This window comes from Jaculus jaculus, chromosome 1 (genome assembly GCF_020740685.1).
Source record: "Jaculus jaculus isolate mJacJac1 chromosome 1, mJacJac1.mat.Y.cur, whole genome shotgun sequence".
In the NCBI taxonomy this organism is placed as follows: Eukaryota; Metazoa; Chordata; class Mammalia; order Rodentia; family Dipodidae; genus Jaculus; species Jaculus jaculus.
Genome location: NC_059102.1, coordinates 65,667,999 through 65,683,528, shown reverse-complemented (window position 1 = coordinate 65,683,528; position 15,530 = coordinate 65,667,999). Strand labels below are relative to the sequence as shown.

At 46.2% G+C, this 15,530-nt stretch overlaps 1 protein-coding gene across 3 annotated transcripts in view; it reads right to left on the bottom strand.

Moving 5' to 3' along the window:
• Nucleotides 1–12,624, bottom strand: part of Pcsk5 (proprotein convertase subtilisin/kexin type 5) — a 496,681-nt gene extending 484,057 nt beyond the window's left edge. For all 3 annotated transcript variants that reach the window (XM_045145561.1, XM_045145571.1, XM_045145581.1), the window contains exon 1: nucleotides 12,427–12,624. In XM_045145561.1, the coding sequence (XP_045001496.1) occupies nucleotides 12,427–12,624 (198 nt within the window). The remainder of the gene's footprint in view (nucleotides 1–12,426) is intronic.
• Between the last annotated feature and the right edge of the window lie 2,906 nt (nucleotides 12,625–15,530).

Here is a 15,530-nt window from a genome sequence, read left to right as displayed (position 1 = left end):
ATGTTTTGAATGCTTGGTTTCCAGCGGGTAGCAATCTGAGAAGGTTGTGGCACCTTTGGGAGGTACAGCCTTACTGAAGGAAGTGTGTTACTGAGGATGTACCTTGAGTTTTATTAGTCCAGCCCACTGGCTGTTCAGAGCTGGCTCACTAAGACAACTTCTTTCCTTGTCTGTGACAACATGGGATGACCCTGATGGTCGCTCAGCCATGCTTCTTCCACCATGATCACACTCCCCTTGGAAACTGTAAGCCAAAACAAACCCTTTCCTCCCATAAGCTACTTCTGGTTGGATGTTTTTCCCCAGAAAAGAAAAGGTAATCATAACACTCTGAAAAGTTACAGGATTCACAGTCCACTCACCAAGATTATAAAAGGAGTAATCAGGCTGGCAACCAGTTGCCTGATATGCACAGCCCTGGGTTCCATTCCTAGTACTGCATAAAACCAAGTATGGCTGCCCATGCCTGTCACGCCAGCACTCAAGAGGTAGGAGAAGGAATGCTGGAAATTCAAGGTCATCTTCAAGCCAGTCTTCACTGCATGTCTCAATAAAGCACAGGGTGGGATGGAAATATCTCAGCTGGCAAAGTGCTTGTTTTGGAAGCATGAAGACCTGAGTTCAGATCCCTCAAAAATGCATGGAACCTAGGCATGGCTCACACGCCTACAATTCCAGTACTAGGGAGCCCAATCAGTGAGAGACTCTCCAAAAAATTTTTTTAAACAAAAATAGGGCTGGAGGGATGTCCTAGTAAAAGGCAAATTGCCTGGGAACCTTAAGGACTCAGGTTCAATTCCCCAGTACCCATGTAAGCCAGATGCACAAGGTGGCACATGTGTCTGGAGTTCATTTGCAGTGTCTGGAGGCTCTGGCATACCCATTCTCTCTATCTGCCTTTCTCTCTCTCTAAAAAAGAAATAATTTTTTTTGTTTTTTTGAGGTAGGGTCTCACTCTAGCCCAGGCTGTCCTGGAATTCACTATGGAGTCTCAGGGTGGCCTCAAACTCATGGCAATCCTCCTACCTCTGCCTCCCGAGTGCTGGGATTAAAGGCATTCGCCACCACGCCCAGCTGAAATAAATATTTTTAAAAATTAAAGTGGAGAGCAACTAAAGACAGCCAATGCCAATGTTAACGACTGGCTGCTTACACACACACACACACACACACACACACACACATATGCACAAAAAATTATAAAAAAAATTTAAACCAGAGGCAATTGAAAGGGGTGAGAAGATGCTTTAATGGAGACGTCTACAAATTGTACAAGCAGCTCTATGGATTCAGCTTTTGTGAGTGGTCACCCATTCTGGGATGGGCTTTGGGGTGATGCAACTGCTTTTGAGTCACTCATGCTTTGTAAGTAACCCTAATAAAACTCTGGCTCAACAAGCCAGAACTGGATGGAGTTGGTTTTTGGGTCTTTTGTCAGTGCCCAATCTGAGGTGAACAGACATTTGTTCCATCTCTCCAGGAAAAGTCACAGAACCAAAAAATAAATAAAAAGTAAAAACGCCTCGGTGTCATTTCTGGTTCACATTCTCTGTGTACACAATGTTTCTTCTACCAGTGCTCAGTGCAATCTTCAGTGTTTAAGTCAAATAAAGAAAAATGCATTGGGGAGTGGAAAGCAATCGCCTGTGTGTCTGTCTGTATCCCTTAAGTTGGCACAGGACCTGCAAAGTAAATAACAGCACACAGCAGTGTGAAGCAGAAATAATGCCCACATTTTTCCAAGGAGAACTGAAATGGGAGGCAAACTTCATGTTCATAGGCCCAGTGGGTATACCAGCAAAATTACTTCAATCCTCATCTTACACTGACAACCAGTCTGATATCTCATCCTCAGGTTCCTGATACCCTCCAACCTTTAGGACTCATCTGTTCTCTATCTGTCACCTACCTAGGTGGCCACAGCATGGATCTTACATCATCAATCAGAACAGCTCTAGGTCATAGCTTACAAACCCCTCTGGGGCCAGATGTGGTGGTGCACACCTGTAATCCCAGCACTGAGGAGGAAGAGGGAGGAGGATCACTGCAAGTGATTTCAGGCCAGCCAGAACTACACACATACGCACGCACGCACGCACACACAACCACCACCCTGGGATAGCGCTATTCCCCCACATCTGTGATTCTTATCAAATTGTCCCTTCATTATTTGTCATTAACAGACCCTATACCTACCCTATTCCTTTGGTCCACAGTCCCATTTTGCCTCCACCACTAACCCATCCACTTTCCTCACTATCTGGACATTGAGCAATTATGTCAAAATGTTTATCCTCGTGTTCAAGAACTACTGCCCCCTAGTTTCTCACAAACTCTCTTTTGCCTTTTCTTTTACCCTGATAAATTCTAAATCCCACACGGGTCTCTTCCTAATCAAGGTTGGAGTCAATACTCACTGAGCAGTAAGTACACGAAGCAAATAATCTTCCATATTTATAGTAATATATCTGATTGTATCAGAATTTCCTAAAAATGTTCAAAAACACTGGAGCGCCAAGACATCACTCCCATCCGTCCCCTGCTTCTCTGCAGGTGGCCAGCACCTCTTCTGGTAGTTCTACAAATGTAACCCCCCTTTGCTCCTCAGCATGAGCTCCTCAGAGTCTTCATCCTCCTTTCAGTCCTCTGTGGGCTCAGAGGCATCATTGTCTCTCTCTCTCTCTCTTTTTTTTTTAGTCTCCCTCTGTATCTAAGCTCTTTGTGTCTCTGATCTCATGCACCTACTGTTTTGCACTACTCTTGGTGCTGGGGACACAAACACAAAGAAGGTGCTGCCCTGAACTCAAGGAGCTCACTAGCTAGTTAAGTGATCAATGTGTGAATATATGGACACCAGAAAAACACTCAGGGGTAGACATTACCCCTTTTCCAATCTTGGTCATGCCAAAGAGCAAAAGCAAACACAAAAGTAATTATGGGAGTGAACTGTTAATGCAAAGTAAAACAATTTAAGAAAAGATACACCTGATATTAACTAAGGATGTTACATGTGTCAGGTGCTATTAACTAATCCTCACCAAAATCCTATAAAGGAAATATTATCATCTCCTTTCACACATAAAAAAAAAAAAAAACAAAAAAAACCTGAGGCACAGAGAGCATGAGATGTTTTCCTAGGATACCCCAACTTGGAAGTAACAGCATTAGGGCTCAGTGTTCTTTGATCTATGTTTTAAATATAGTGTACTGAAAAGAGATGAAGGGCGATCATAGGTAGGTGGATGTGGTGTTTAAATGTGAATGTATGTCCAATGTTCATTCAGGTGTTTTATTAAGCTTATATCTTGGATATAGCCATCTGGAAGGAGAAGGTGTTGCTGGGGGGCTGATCAAGTCCATCTCTAAGGTGTCACTGTGATCAGATCTGAATTCCAGCCTAAAGGTGTGGAGAGAGCTCTGACAGTTCTGTGTTTTGAGCTCTGGCAGTTTTGTGGGTGCTGGTGCTGGTGTTTTGTTTGCTGCAATTTTTCTCCCAGCTTGGATGTATGGAAGCTTCTCTAAACTACTAATGTACTCATTCTTTAAGGCCTCACAATCCAATTCCACTCTTCCCTTTAATGGAGCATTGGTGCTACAAATGCTGGAGCCCTCCTTAGTCCCAATCCTCATCCTGGTGGATTCTCCTCACAGCACATGTCACTGTTGCAGCCACCTCTGATGGGCGCATCCTTTCTCCCTGGAGCTCTTCGAGTCTGGGTCTCCATGCCTCACTTTCCCCTTCACCTTCTCCCTTTCACCTTCGCTACTTAAGTGCAAGCATGATTCCCCCTCCTTCCATGCTCAGCCCCACTTCTCTGTCCGTGATCCTCCCCTCAGCGATCCGATGCACTTGCACAGCTTCCGGGTGAGCATCTTCCTGAAGTTTCTCTCGCCCACCTGCTGCACTTTTCTACCTGAATGTCTTATCTGATGCAGAGGAAATCGCTTGCATGTAGAATCTGAATAGGAGAAACATCAGCTATACAGAAGGAGTGAAACAGTGACTACCAAGTCCATGGAGGGAAAGAAATAGGGCGAGTACATCAGAGAACAGTTTTACGTGTTGCAAACATCTAGAAATCTAACACACAACAGGAATATTAGAGGTGATAATGCCACATTATCTTTTGAAAAATTGTTAAGAGACAACATTGTAGGTACTCTAATTTTAAAAAAATAATAATAATTAAAAAGAGATAACTATGGGAAATGACAAATAGGTTAATTTGCTCATCTGCAGTAATCACTTTCCTATGTGGATATACACACATATATCAAAACATGTTGTATACCTTAACATATACGATAAATTTTAAAATAAATTTTGAGAAACTAAGACTTAGCGTGTGTTTTGTTCATAAAAATGCTCCTGTAAACTGTTCTAATTCTACCAGTGAGTTCCCCATTCTTCATGTCCCAAGGCTAAGGCTTTGCAGCTATATTCACATTTTTCCCCTTATCCCACACTTCCACTAAACCAGCAAGCCCTGAATCTATGCCCATATGACATGCCAAATCATTCCATTGTCACATCATCTTGTTTCATTACCAATAACCGTTACCCCTCTCTGCCTACTCCAGTTCATGATGCATACGCCCCTGGCATGCCTGAACATCTTACTGAACCATAGCTATGGGGGAAAGTGCCTAGCCCCCTGAGAACTGAGGAGGTTTCATGATCAGGTCATGTTTTCTCCTCCTCATAGCCCTTCAGCGTAATTTCCTATCCGCACTGGGACCACTGGAACGAGCCTAGGCACTGTGACCTTATGTAAGCTCATCGGTAGTGCTGTCATTCCTTGTCCCACATCTGTTTTCTCTTACTGTAGTAACAACGGCATTTCATTTTCCTTCAGGGAACTGTCCCTTCCCAAATGTTGGACTGCTCAGCAAAGGTCAACATCTCCCTCACTTCAAGGGAGATACGGGGCCCAAGCTGACGCACCCAAGTACTGCTCCCACCCTGGTCAAAGACACTGACCCAAATGTGGGGACATGACCTCCTTCAGCGAACGGGACCCACTGCAGTCCTTCTTAGGAATTAAGTTCATTACTGTGCAAGAGACGTACTAAGACTCACGTGACCTTTTCTGCTTTCTAGAAAACACCTGCTTGTGATTGAGGCTGACAAAGGGACATAGAGGCACAGTGCCCATGACTAGCCTCAGGTTTTTCATCTGTACAAGCCCAGAAAGTACTCGTGCCTAAGAATTTATGAGGTGCACCTGCTTGTGTGCATGAGATAGACCTCTACCTGGACCATAAGCAACATTCCCATAGGTACAGTCACTAATATTTCTGCAACAAAATGAAATAATGCCATAATTAATGATGTCGGGTCGGGTCCAGATAGGTTTTGCTATGAAAATATACTGATAGGACATGGTTTGACCATAAAAAACTTCACTTACTGTACTCAGAACTGCACACCAAGTCATGTGGAGCTGTTTCAACTAACAAAGTCCCTGTGTCTTCAGCTGCTTATTTGTTCATTTAAGTGACAGCATAATCAGTTGAGGTCTGGACACTTGTACCTGAAAGAGTCTCATCTTTGTTCTCCATGAGCCTATTAATGTTTCCATTTTATTTCCATACGTGCATGGGGGTTGAATTTAAAAGATGGCATTTCGATTGTCTAAACTAAACAGCTGGCCATCTTTATATTGGATACGCCTTGTAAACACTAATGCTCTCCAACCAGGAGACAGCATGCTTTAGTTGGCACATTGTCTGGTCAGCTGCTTCAGCCCCATACCTGCCCTCACTAATCTTGGGGAAAGCATAGCCAGTCCTCACTCGGCTTAGGAAGGACCAGACACAAAACTGCCTCCCCTCCCTTTCTAACCCTATTATAGCCTAAGGGCAATCACTGACTGGAAAATCACAACTGCTCCATGCAGAAGTCCTCACTGACCACAGCATTCTTTCATTTTCATTGGAGCTGTGTTTGCCACTCCTGGGAGTCCTTGTAGAGCATACAATGCTTTCTTTGTGTTGTTTCAGCCATATATCCACCATTATCATTAGGACACCTAATTTCTGCAGCAATCCCTGAGGTGGACTGAACAACTATTAAGGTGGCCTATTTTGGAAAAGAGGGAAAGGAGAGTCAGGTTGTTTAACAACCAGTCTATCCCAAACCCAGCATGACAACATAGGGGAAAACAATGTAACCAGTGGCCAAGTACACCAAATACTGTGTGACATGCTTCAAGAAGTTTGTAAGTGGTCACGTTTCCAAGGGCTATGATAGCACAGCCGCTGTTACACAAAGCCATGACCAGAAAACCTTCAACTGCTGGCACACCTAGTCGGGACCATAATCTTTCTTAGTCATCTGCACATTCTACACTGTAATAACTATATGGTTGGACTTTGGGTGTGTTTGTTAAGTCAGAGGTCAAAGCACAACTTGGACACTTGTGATATATCCATTTTAGTTCTCAAAGACAAGCTTATTCCCTCAACAATTCAGCTCTTAGTAAGGCGTCTAAGTACTTCTCTTTCAAAAAAAAATTAAGTTGGAGGGATGGCTTAGCAGTTAAGCACTTGCCTGTGAAGCCTAAGGATTCCAGTTCGAGGCTTGATTCCCCAGGACCCACGTTAGCCAGATGCACAAGGGGGCGCACATGTCTGGAGTTCATTTGCAGCAGCTGGAGGTCCTGGCACACCCATTCTCTCTATCAGCCACTTTCTCCTTCTCTCTCCCTCTCTCTCTCGGTCACTCTCAAATAAATAAATTAAAATAAACAAAAAATCTTTTTTGAAAAAACTTATTCAGTTCATGGTGTATTATGCTTGCATGCACACTTGTGTCCCCGCACGTGCATGCAGTATGTGTGGTGTGGCCTGTGAAGTAATGTATGGTGCACGCCTATGTGGACAGGGCATGGAGACACATGGCCCAATGTGCATACAGAGGTCAGAAGAGAACATCAGGTATCCCAACTCTATCACTCACCAGCATGTTTAAGACATATTCTCTCACTTAACCTGGAGCTGCCTTTTTTGTCAGCAAATCTCAGCGCCTCTCCAGTCTCCAATACCTCCCACCCCAACACACGAGATTGGTGTCACAGATGAGCATGGCCATACCCAGCTATTTCCATGAGTGCTAGGGAATGGAACTGAGGCATCTCAGGCCTCCATGTCTTCATGTGTATGTGTCAGACATTCTCACCCACTAAGCCATCTCCTCAGATTGATTATGCTCTTTCAACTAACTATTCAAGTCCTTTTTTCTTGTCACGATTTTAAAAATAAAGTGTTTATTCCAGGTGTCACAAATGAAATAAAATTAAGTGTAAAAAAGAAGAGAAAGATCCTAAACTTTCACTCCAACCTCACTCTCGTTCCTTCTTCTGGTCTCATTTTCCTCCTAGGATTAATTCAAACCCACAAGTTTATTGATGTTAGTTGCTCCTTTCTGGAACTCTCAGATGCAGAGAGGTGTGATCTGCAAAACTAGTGAAAACACTGCAAGAGTAATTTCACACAAAGCTGTATATTTTATTTTGATAATAATCAAAAGGACAAAAGCATAACACATGTATACGCATGTATGTATTGTCCAGCATGTGTGAATATCTATAAGCATTCATTTTTACCATTCAGGAAGCCAAAGTTGGCTTCTTTATCATTGGATACAATTTGAAATAGCTCAGTAATAGATTCCCAAGGCACAGCTATAATAGGGAAAACCCAGACACTGCTTCATAGACCTTGAACCAACAACACAATACCCCTCCCGGCCCAGGGGATATTTCTGGGTCAGGACTCCCTCAGCCAGTCGCACATAACTGGACAATTTCCCAGCACACTACCCTGCTTCTCTGGCTGACCTTTAAGGCTAAAACCTCTCTGGATAAAAGTCCATGAAAAATAGTGATAAGGCAAATTCAGCTGCTTTGGGGATCACAAAAATGCAGTTTCTTCACTTCACACAGAACCCCAAAGGCCACATACAAGCCATTCCTTGTCTATGAGGTTAATGCAATAGACGCACCATCCTCTAATGTTTTTTCCAGTTCCCTTCCCTTACTCCCCCATCATTTGCCTCATCATGAGAAAAATGCACGTGAGAACAACCAGTGAAGGTCAGGGCTGACATTCTTGGATGTAAAGAGGTGTTCTGTGCCTAGCCAGATGTATCACACAAGCATGAGCCTGGGATTAAACATCCATTTACTCTCCTGCTTATAAAAGGCCTATGAACTTTTTAGGGAAGTACATTCCACTGCCATCCAACCCTCCAGACAAGCCACGTCCCTTATTTCCAATGTCGTCCATGAAAGCCCAATACTCACTCCCCATCATTTTTCAACCTTTCAAGTATCCCCTTATACACAGGTCAAAATTAATCATCAGAGTGGTGGCTCCCAGACATCTTTGAACAGATTCCTCCTTCTTACCTGGAAAAATCCTTCTTCTGACCTTACTCATATAAACTACATTCAGAATTAAATTCAAGTACAATTTAACATAACAAGCTTTATAATTGTTTTTATATTGATCTTCCCTTTCCTCTACCTCCAGCAAGCTTACCCTATATTTAATGGGCTACACTATGGATAAATGAGGGAAGAAGGCCATAAACTCCAACATAAAACTATTTTTAACTACTTAAGCTGTTTTAAAACTGTCTATAAAGCTCGTATAACTTGGCCATGAAAAATTCATTTTCCTGATCTTTAAATTTTGCACTTTCCATTTTTAAAATACCTATTTCCATATCTAAATAAAGTTTAGATCACATTTATTTCAACCTTTCTCCTCTGATTCCAATTCAGCAAACCTTTTTACAGCAGGCCTAGCTATGTGCTGAGCAATGCATAGTTAACTCGCTCTATTATCTCGAGATTTATCATTTTACAGATGAAGGAGCAGGGGCACCATTAAGTTCAGTGACTTTCCCATTTCCACAGCCTTGCTCACTAAGTAGCCAAGTGGAGGGGAGGTCCAGGTAAAGCATCTCCCCAGTCTGGCTTGCATCTGGTTTTACTCTATGAAGTCTTGTTTACAATAATTTACGTGAGTGAGGAGGTTACTATTGGTAACCTTAGGTTTATAATCAAGACTTTTAGGCAATTCATAGAAGATAAATACAGCAACTGAACACTGCAAACCATCTGTTCACAAGATTGACTCCCTAGATTCAAATAATCCGAAATTAATTCCTTTTGGTATAGTTTTAGTCCACCTACAATTGTCAATAAGTGTCTAGTCTTAGTTTGTCACTAGCATTTTCTAACCAGTAGACTGCTAGCTCCAAGAGCCAGAGCAAAAGATTAGTGACACAAGACAAAGGCTTCTTTTTTTCCCTTGTCCCATGCACACCTCCTACCCTCAGGCAGCCCAGCAGGAGCCAATAGTACATGATATTAAGGGCAGGGAGCTCCCATTCAGAGCTGAGCTGGCCCTAGAAGGCAGGGCATTCTATAGCTGACAATTACATTAAGAAAAATATGGTATGTGCTGATGTACTAACAGCCACTGACAATGATTATGGTCGGCCATCACTTCAGGATTTCAAAGCACAACCATTCACAAATTGCAAACATTTTGTGAAAACCTAAGAAAGCATAATGCTATCTCCATAACCAGAGACAAAACATTGTTCCCTTCCAGCAGTCAAGCATGTCCGTCAGCTTGTATGATTCCTTCTGTTCCTCTGAATACAAGATCTTTACTGAACAGAAGAGACCCACCAATGCTTTACCCTCCCCCAGCCCATACAAATATTCAGGCCAAAAATTTTTTACCCCTGCTAAGATGCCACATAAAACATGACACTGATATTCAGGGTAGACATCAAAATTGTAGCTTTACTGTGGTGAAAATCCACTATCTTACTCACCTGGAGTATTACACTGAAAATATGAGAAATACTCCCAGGGTCATTAATCGCTTCAAAAATAATAAATTTGCTGGGCGTGATGGCACACACCTTTAATCCCAGCACTAGGGATTTAGAGGTAGGAGGATCACAGTGAGTTTCAGGCCACCCTGAGACTACATAGTGAATGTCAGGTCAGTCTGGGTTAGAGTGAGACCCTACCTCAAAAAAAAAAAAAATAATAATAATAATAATGTTTTAGTTCCAATTTGCAATATGTTGAGATTAGACCTCCTTCAAGACAAATTTGGTGGAAAGAGGAGAACATCAGAGACATTTGCAAATTGTTTACTGCCCACAGCTGTTTTATTGCTGGAAAGAAAGAATAACAAAAGGATGTCCAAAGTGTTAAAAGGTTAGTGCAATAAGGGCCAAATAAGACATACATTTGGCTTTTACAGTGGGTGATTTCTATTCCTGAACTCATTTTACCACCCTGGAGATTTGGCCCAGGATTATGCACCCAGGATCTCCAGGGAAATGCTTCATGCTGTATAATAGTAGATCTTTTTACTCTGGTTATGGAATCAATTCCAGGGGCCTCTGTAACCTCAGAGAGCACTGTATCTCTTCAGTGGGGTTGTAAATACCACAGTAAGCAGTACTTGGTGCAATTTGTATGTAAACTTTCTTAGTGCACATTTGACATGAAAATCCATAAAAGTCCTTTGTCAGGACACTTTAATGTTTTCTTGGTGTAAAGTGACAATTCTTCCTCTCACTACATATTGTAGGACTCTGAAACATCTAAGCTCTAGGGTTCAGGAGGACATGGAGTCTCTGCCCTCAAGTCATGAAGCTCTCTAGCATCCACAGGTCCGGGTTTGTCTGAGCTAAGTAACTAGGAATTACAACTGTATTCTTGTTTCCAGTCTGCAGAGCCACTAAATTAAAATTCAAGGGACCAAGGATATCACTCTTCTCTTCCCACCTGATTGAGAAAGTCACTAAAAGGTAGGATGTATGAGTGAGCGAATCAAGACCAGAGCCTTGGGTCTCTGTCATGGCTTTGCCACTGCCCAGTGGAATCTACTTCTCCCTGCCCCGGTTTCTTCCTCCAAACAAGGGCCTCTTTAAAATTAAGAAGGCTTCTTTCCAAATACACAATGTTAGCAGAACTGCAGAGAACTCTCTGGAAAGATCAGAGACGACTGTACTTTCAGCTTGGCTGCACTAGCAGAGTTCGTGTTTCTTCCACAGTAGAAGAAGCCAGTAGAATCCAACAGGCAATTCTGCAGGTGACAGGCACAAAATTTGACTGGCTTCCCTTACTTCTTTGGTGGGGGGGGGGAGGAAGGGTGACATAAGAACTCGCGTTTCTTGCCCTGGTCTCTGTCCTCCACCACACTGGCTTTTCTGGAGTAGTCCTCCCTCGGAGAGGGTAAAGGTTTAGACCTCGCCCCCCAGTCCCTTGAGCGCCCCCAGGAGGCGCGGGCCAAGGTGGGGACTGTCCGGTCAATTTGGACGTGGAGCGCCTTCGCAAAGGGTGTCAGAAGCGGTCTGTGCGCTCTTCTCCAGCCGCGCGGACCCGCGCCTTCCCGTCCCTCGGCCACCCACCGCACGCCGGCTGCGAGGCCAGCGAGCACCCCTCCCCGTACCCCTCGCTTCGCCAGTCGCGTTTGAGTCCGGTAGGGCTGTCCCCTGGTCAGCGCAAAAGAAGTTGTGAGGTCCTTATGGGACCCAGTTACGGAACATAAGGGAAGAGGACATAAAACGAAGTCAAGGCCATTTAGGACGTAATACTTGCGAATAGGTAGTGCTTCCAAGTATCCCATAATATCGCCCCAATTTATTAACATTTTACCATGGAAGGTAACTCCGCGGAAAATCCGCCTGAGGCATCTCACACGAACTCTGCACCCCCGGAGGCCACTCAAGCCCCGTCTCAGCGCAACGCAAGTGGGTACCCGCCCGCTCCACCCATGAAGACTCCCGAGTTCCCCACGTAGAACTGGGTCCGAGGTCTCCAAGGTCTCCCTCGTCCCTCTCCACCCCGCGGCAGAGCCGCCACCCGGATCCCCCCAGCCCTTCCCGGGTCCGGGGTCCCGCCCCTCTGCCCTCCCCCCTTCCTCTCTCCTCCCATCCCGCGCCGGTCCCTGTGCTCCAGCGTCCCCGGTGCCCCGCGCTTCCCTCGGCCAGGTTAAATCCAAGCGCACCCTTCCAGGCCGGGCCCAGGGCTAAGCTGACCCCGTGTCCCCCAGAGGACTTAGCCTTCTCAGCCACCCGCAGGGACCATGCCTCCAGCTCCCAAGACCGACCCGGTCGAAAGGTTCAGGCCAGTGTGAGACGTCGCGGGGACACTCCGGATTCCCAGAGACCCTGACCTGTCCCCCAGAGCTTGTACAAACAAGTAAACAAAACCCTAATCCCGGCAACTTTGGCAACGAGTGCAACGGAGCGCGCGGGCGAGAGGGCATCGCTGCCCAAGAGTTCGCGCAGCAGCTCGCCGCGAGAGCACATCTGGAGGAGGGGGAGGGGTCGTCCCCGACAGCTCTGGGGCGACGGGCCCCAGCCGCCCCGGGGTTCCTCACCTGTCCTACGTTGATGAAGCCGTACTTGTTGGCGATGCGGTCGGCCTCGGGGAAGCCGCCGGCGATCTTCACCGCCCAGTGGTTGGTGTAAACGCGCGCGCGGCACACGGGCAGCAGACAGCCCGCGAGCAGCGCCAGCACGCACAGGCGGTCCACGCGCCCCGGCCGGCGGCACAGGGTCCCCCAGCCCCAGCCCATGGTCCCGGCGCCCCGCTCGCCGCCTCGCCCGTTCGCCCGCCGGCCCCGCGCGCTCAACGGCACACACAACTAACTTCTCCGGCCTGGGCGGCCCCGGCGTGCAGCCCGGCGGCGCGCGGCCCCGGGCGCTGGGCTGGCTGGAGACGGGAAGTCCGTGCGAGGACCGGGGAGCGGAGCCGCGAGCTCAGCGCGGGCTCCTAGAGCATCCCTGGGGGCTGCGGGGACCCGGGCTCCCGGCTCTCCGGCCCCGGAGGCGGAGGAGTGCAGCTGGCGCCCGCCAGCAGTTGGGTCTCGCCGGCTTCTCAGCCCGGACTCTCCGTTTCGCTCTCGCTCCTCCCAGGGCCCCCGAGAGCTCGGGGGAAGACTGGGGCGGGGGGCGGGCGGTGCAGGCAGCGTCCCGGCAACCCCTGGGTTGGCCCGGACTCCAAGAGCAGGCTAGCCTGCTCCTTGCGCTCCTCCGCCTCCGAGCTGCGCGCGGGGAGTGTGGCGACGGCAGCCGCGCCTGCACGGCATAAATGACTCCCCCCCCCGCCCCCTGAGCACCCCTCCTTTCCTACATTCCCCCCTCCTCCTCTCCCTCCTCCGCCCTCCCCTAGCGAGCGCGGCCTGAGCCAGGCATCGCCCAGGTCCTAGCGCCTCCGGGTTCTCCCAGCTGTAACCTCCAGGGTCCCTGGCAGCAAAGGTGAGTCTTTCCGAAACCTCTGACACCAAAATTCTGGGGTCGTGATTTTACTTCCTTTCCTCTCCCCCTCCCTTGCTGCCTTTGTATTAATTTACCGCCACTTCTAGAAAGACTTAGAAATGTACAGGATGGCGAGAGGAAAAGTGCAGGGAAGCATTCCTGCATCCTCCTCCTAAACACGCTAAAACCACGAAACGCGGAAGCTCACGTGTGTGTCGATTGCAGAACAAATAACCCGAGGTTTTCACCTCTGTTATTAATTTTTCATACTTTTCAGGAACTGTTTGTTTTGCAGTCTGCTCAGGGGAAACGCTGCCACAGGGGACAGTGAGTCGCAGCTACTCTCTCAAAAGCCAACCACCGTGGCTCCAAAGCCAAGTCTGTCGCCTGCTGACTTTCGAAATCAACCCTTTTGATACTAAGGCGCACCACGGGACAGTGAAATTCCAGTCATCGGGTTGAGGAAAGATATTTCTATGAATATTTGGTGTGCGAGAGGATGGACGTGTGTTGGTTCCAAAGGAATAATAACCATTCATTTTGTGGATTGCGTCTGCTGAGGGCTTCCTTTTCTCCATCAAAGAAAAAGTTTTCCAACTTTTCCAGGCACAGCCCTGGAACAGTGGAAGGCTTTAATATAGAAAAGGACCACAGAGGAAGTTGGGATGAAATATGTTTCCCTGTCGTGCACTTCGGCAGGAGAAGCAGCAGGGAACTACAGTTAAGCCCCTCGCTCCTGGAAGCCAGCCTCCTAGATCTTTTTCTTGTAAAAAGAAAAATTCAACCTTGTGAAATAATCCAACTAACCTTAAAAAGAGGCACTATCTCCCTTCCACATCCTTACTCTTTCTCCTGCTTGTATTCCTTATGTTTCTTTCTTCCTAAGAACTGGTTGAATGTGTTTGAGATTAACCCATCACTGAAAAAAGAAATTGAGGCAGGATCTCACTCTCGGCCAGGCTGACTCACTCTGTACGACTTTATATGGAGCACACCTACAAGCTTAAATTCTAGCACCTTGCAGCATGAATTTTATATCATCTTGCTCACTGCATAAGTATGCTGTAACATTGAACCTCCCCAACAAGCCCATAAAATACGATGATCCCTATGTTACTGATCAAAAGAATTGAATCATTTGCAAGCAAAAGCACGGATGCCATTTATTTATTTATTTATTTGGCTAATTTGATACAACTCTTTTGAGCACCTTGTATGTTTCTCATCATATTGTCCTGAAAACACTAGAGAAGGGAGAGTTGGCCATGGGGAAGCACAAAAAGATTGATGAAGTTCAGACTCTGAATTATCTATAATAAATGTAGCTCATTACCACATTGCATTATTTTTATAAGTGGAAAAGCATAGGCATGATGTTAAGCTTTCACATGTGTGTAAAGTTTACCTACTGGCCAGTCCCTCCATGTGCAACCCTGGAGTCCAGAGAGATCACTTTTAATTGCCACCCTCAGCATTTGCAGCTATACCCTTGTGAATGTTGATAGGTTTCAGAAAGAGCAAGAAGGGTTCAATGATGAACCAAATCTTAGAGCCCAAAAGATGGTGCAGTGGTTGAAGGCACTTGCTTGCAAAGGCTACTGGCTTGAGGCCAGTTCTCAAACCACCCACATAAGCCAGATACAAAAAGTGGTACAAGTGCTGTTCATTCATTTGCAGCAGCAAGAGGCCCTGGCACACCCATGTACACATGCATATACACACATGTGCAAAGAATTTTTTTTGTTTGTTTTTTTGAGGTAGGGTCTCACTGTAGCCCAGGCTGACCTGGAATTCACTATGTAGTCTCAGGGTGGCCTAGAACTCACTGTGATCCTCCTACCTCTGCCTCCCGAGTGCTGGAACTAAAGGCGTGCACCACCACTCCCGGCTTATAAATGCTTTTTTGTTAAAGATCCAAATCAGGCCCCTTCTTTTCAGAATTGTGAGTATTTGTCTCCAGGTCTGCAGGAGAGCCTGTCTAACCATCACCCTCAGGAGAGTGTCCACTAACTACACATGTGCTTTGTCAGTCCAGTTTAAAGCATGGCCTGCAGATTTCTCTCTGGGACTACAAAGGCTGCACAAAATGCTTCAAAGCCACATTGCCTGTGGATTGCAGCATGAAAGTGAAATGAAGAGGCATCACTGCCTTGGTTCTCCTGAGGTCTGGAGGTTATTTCCACAGGATGACAAAATTGCTCATTAATAATTTTTTTCATAATGT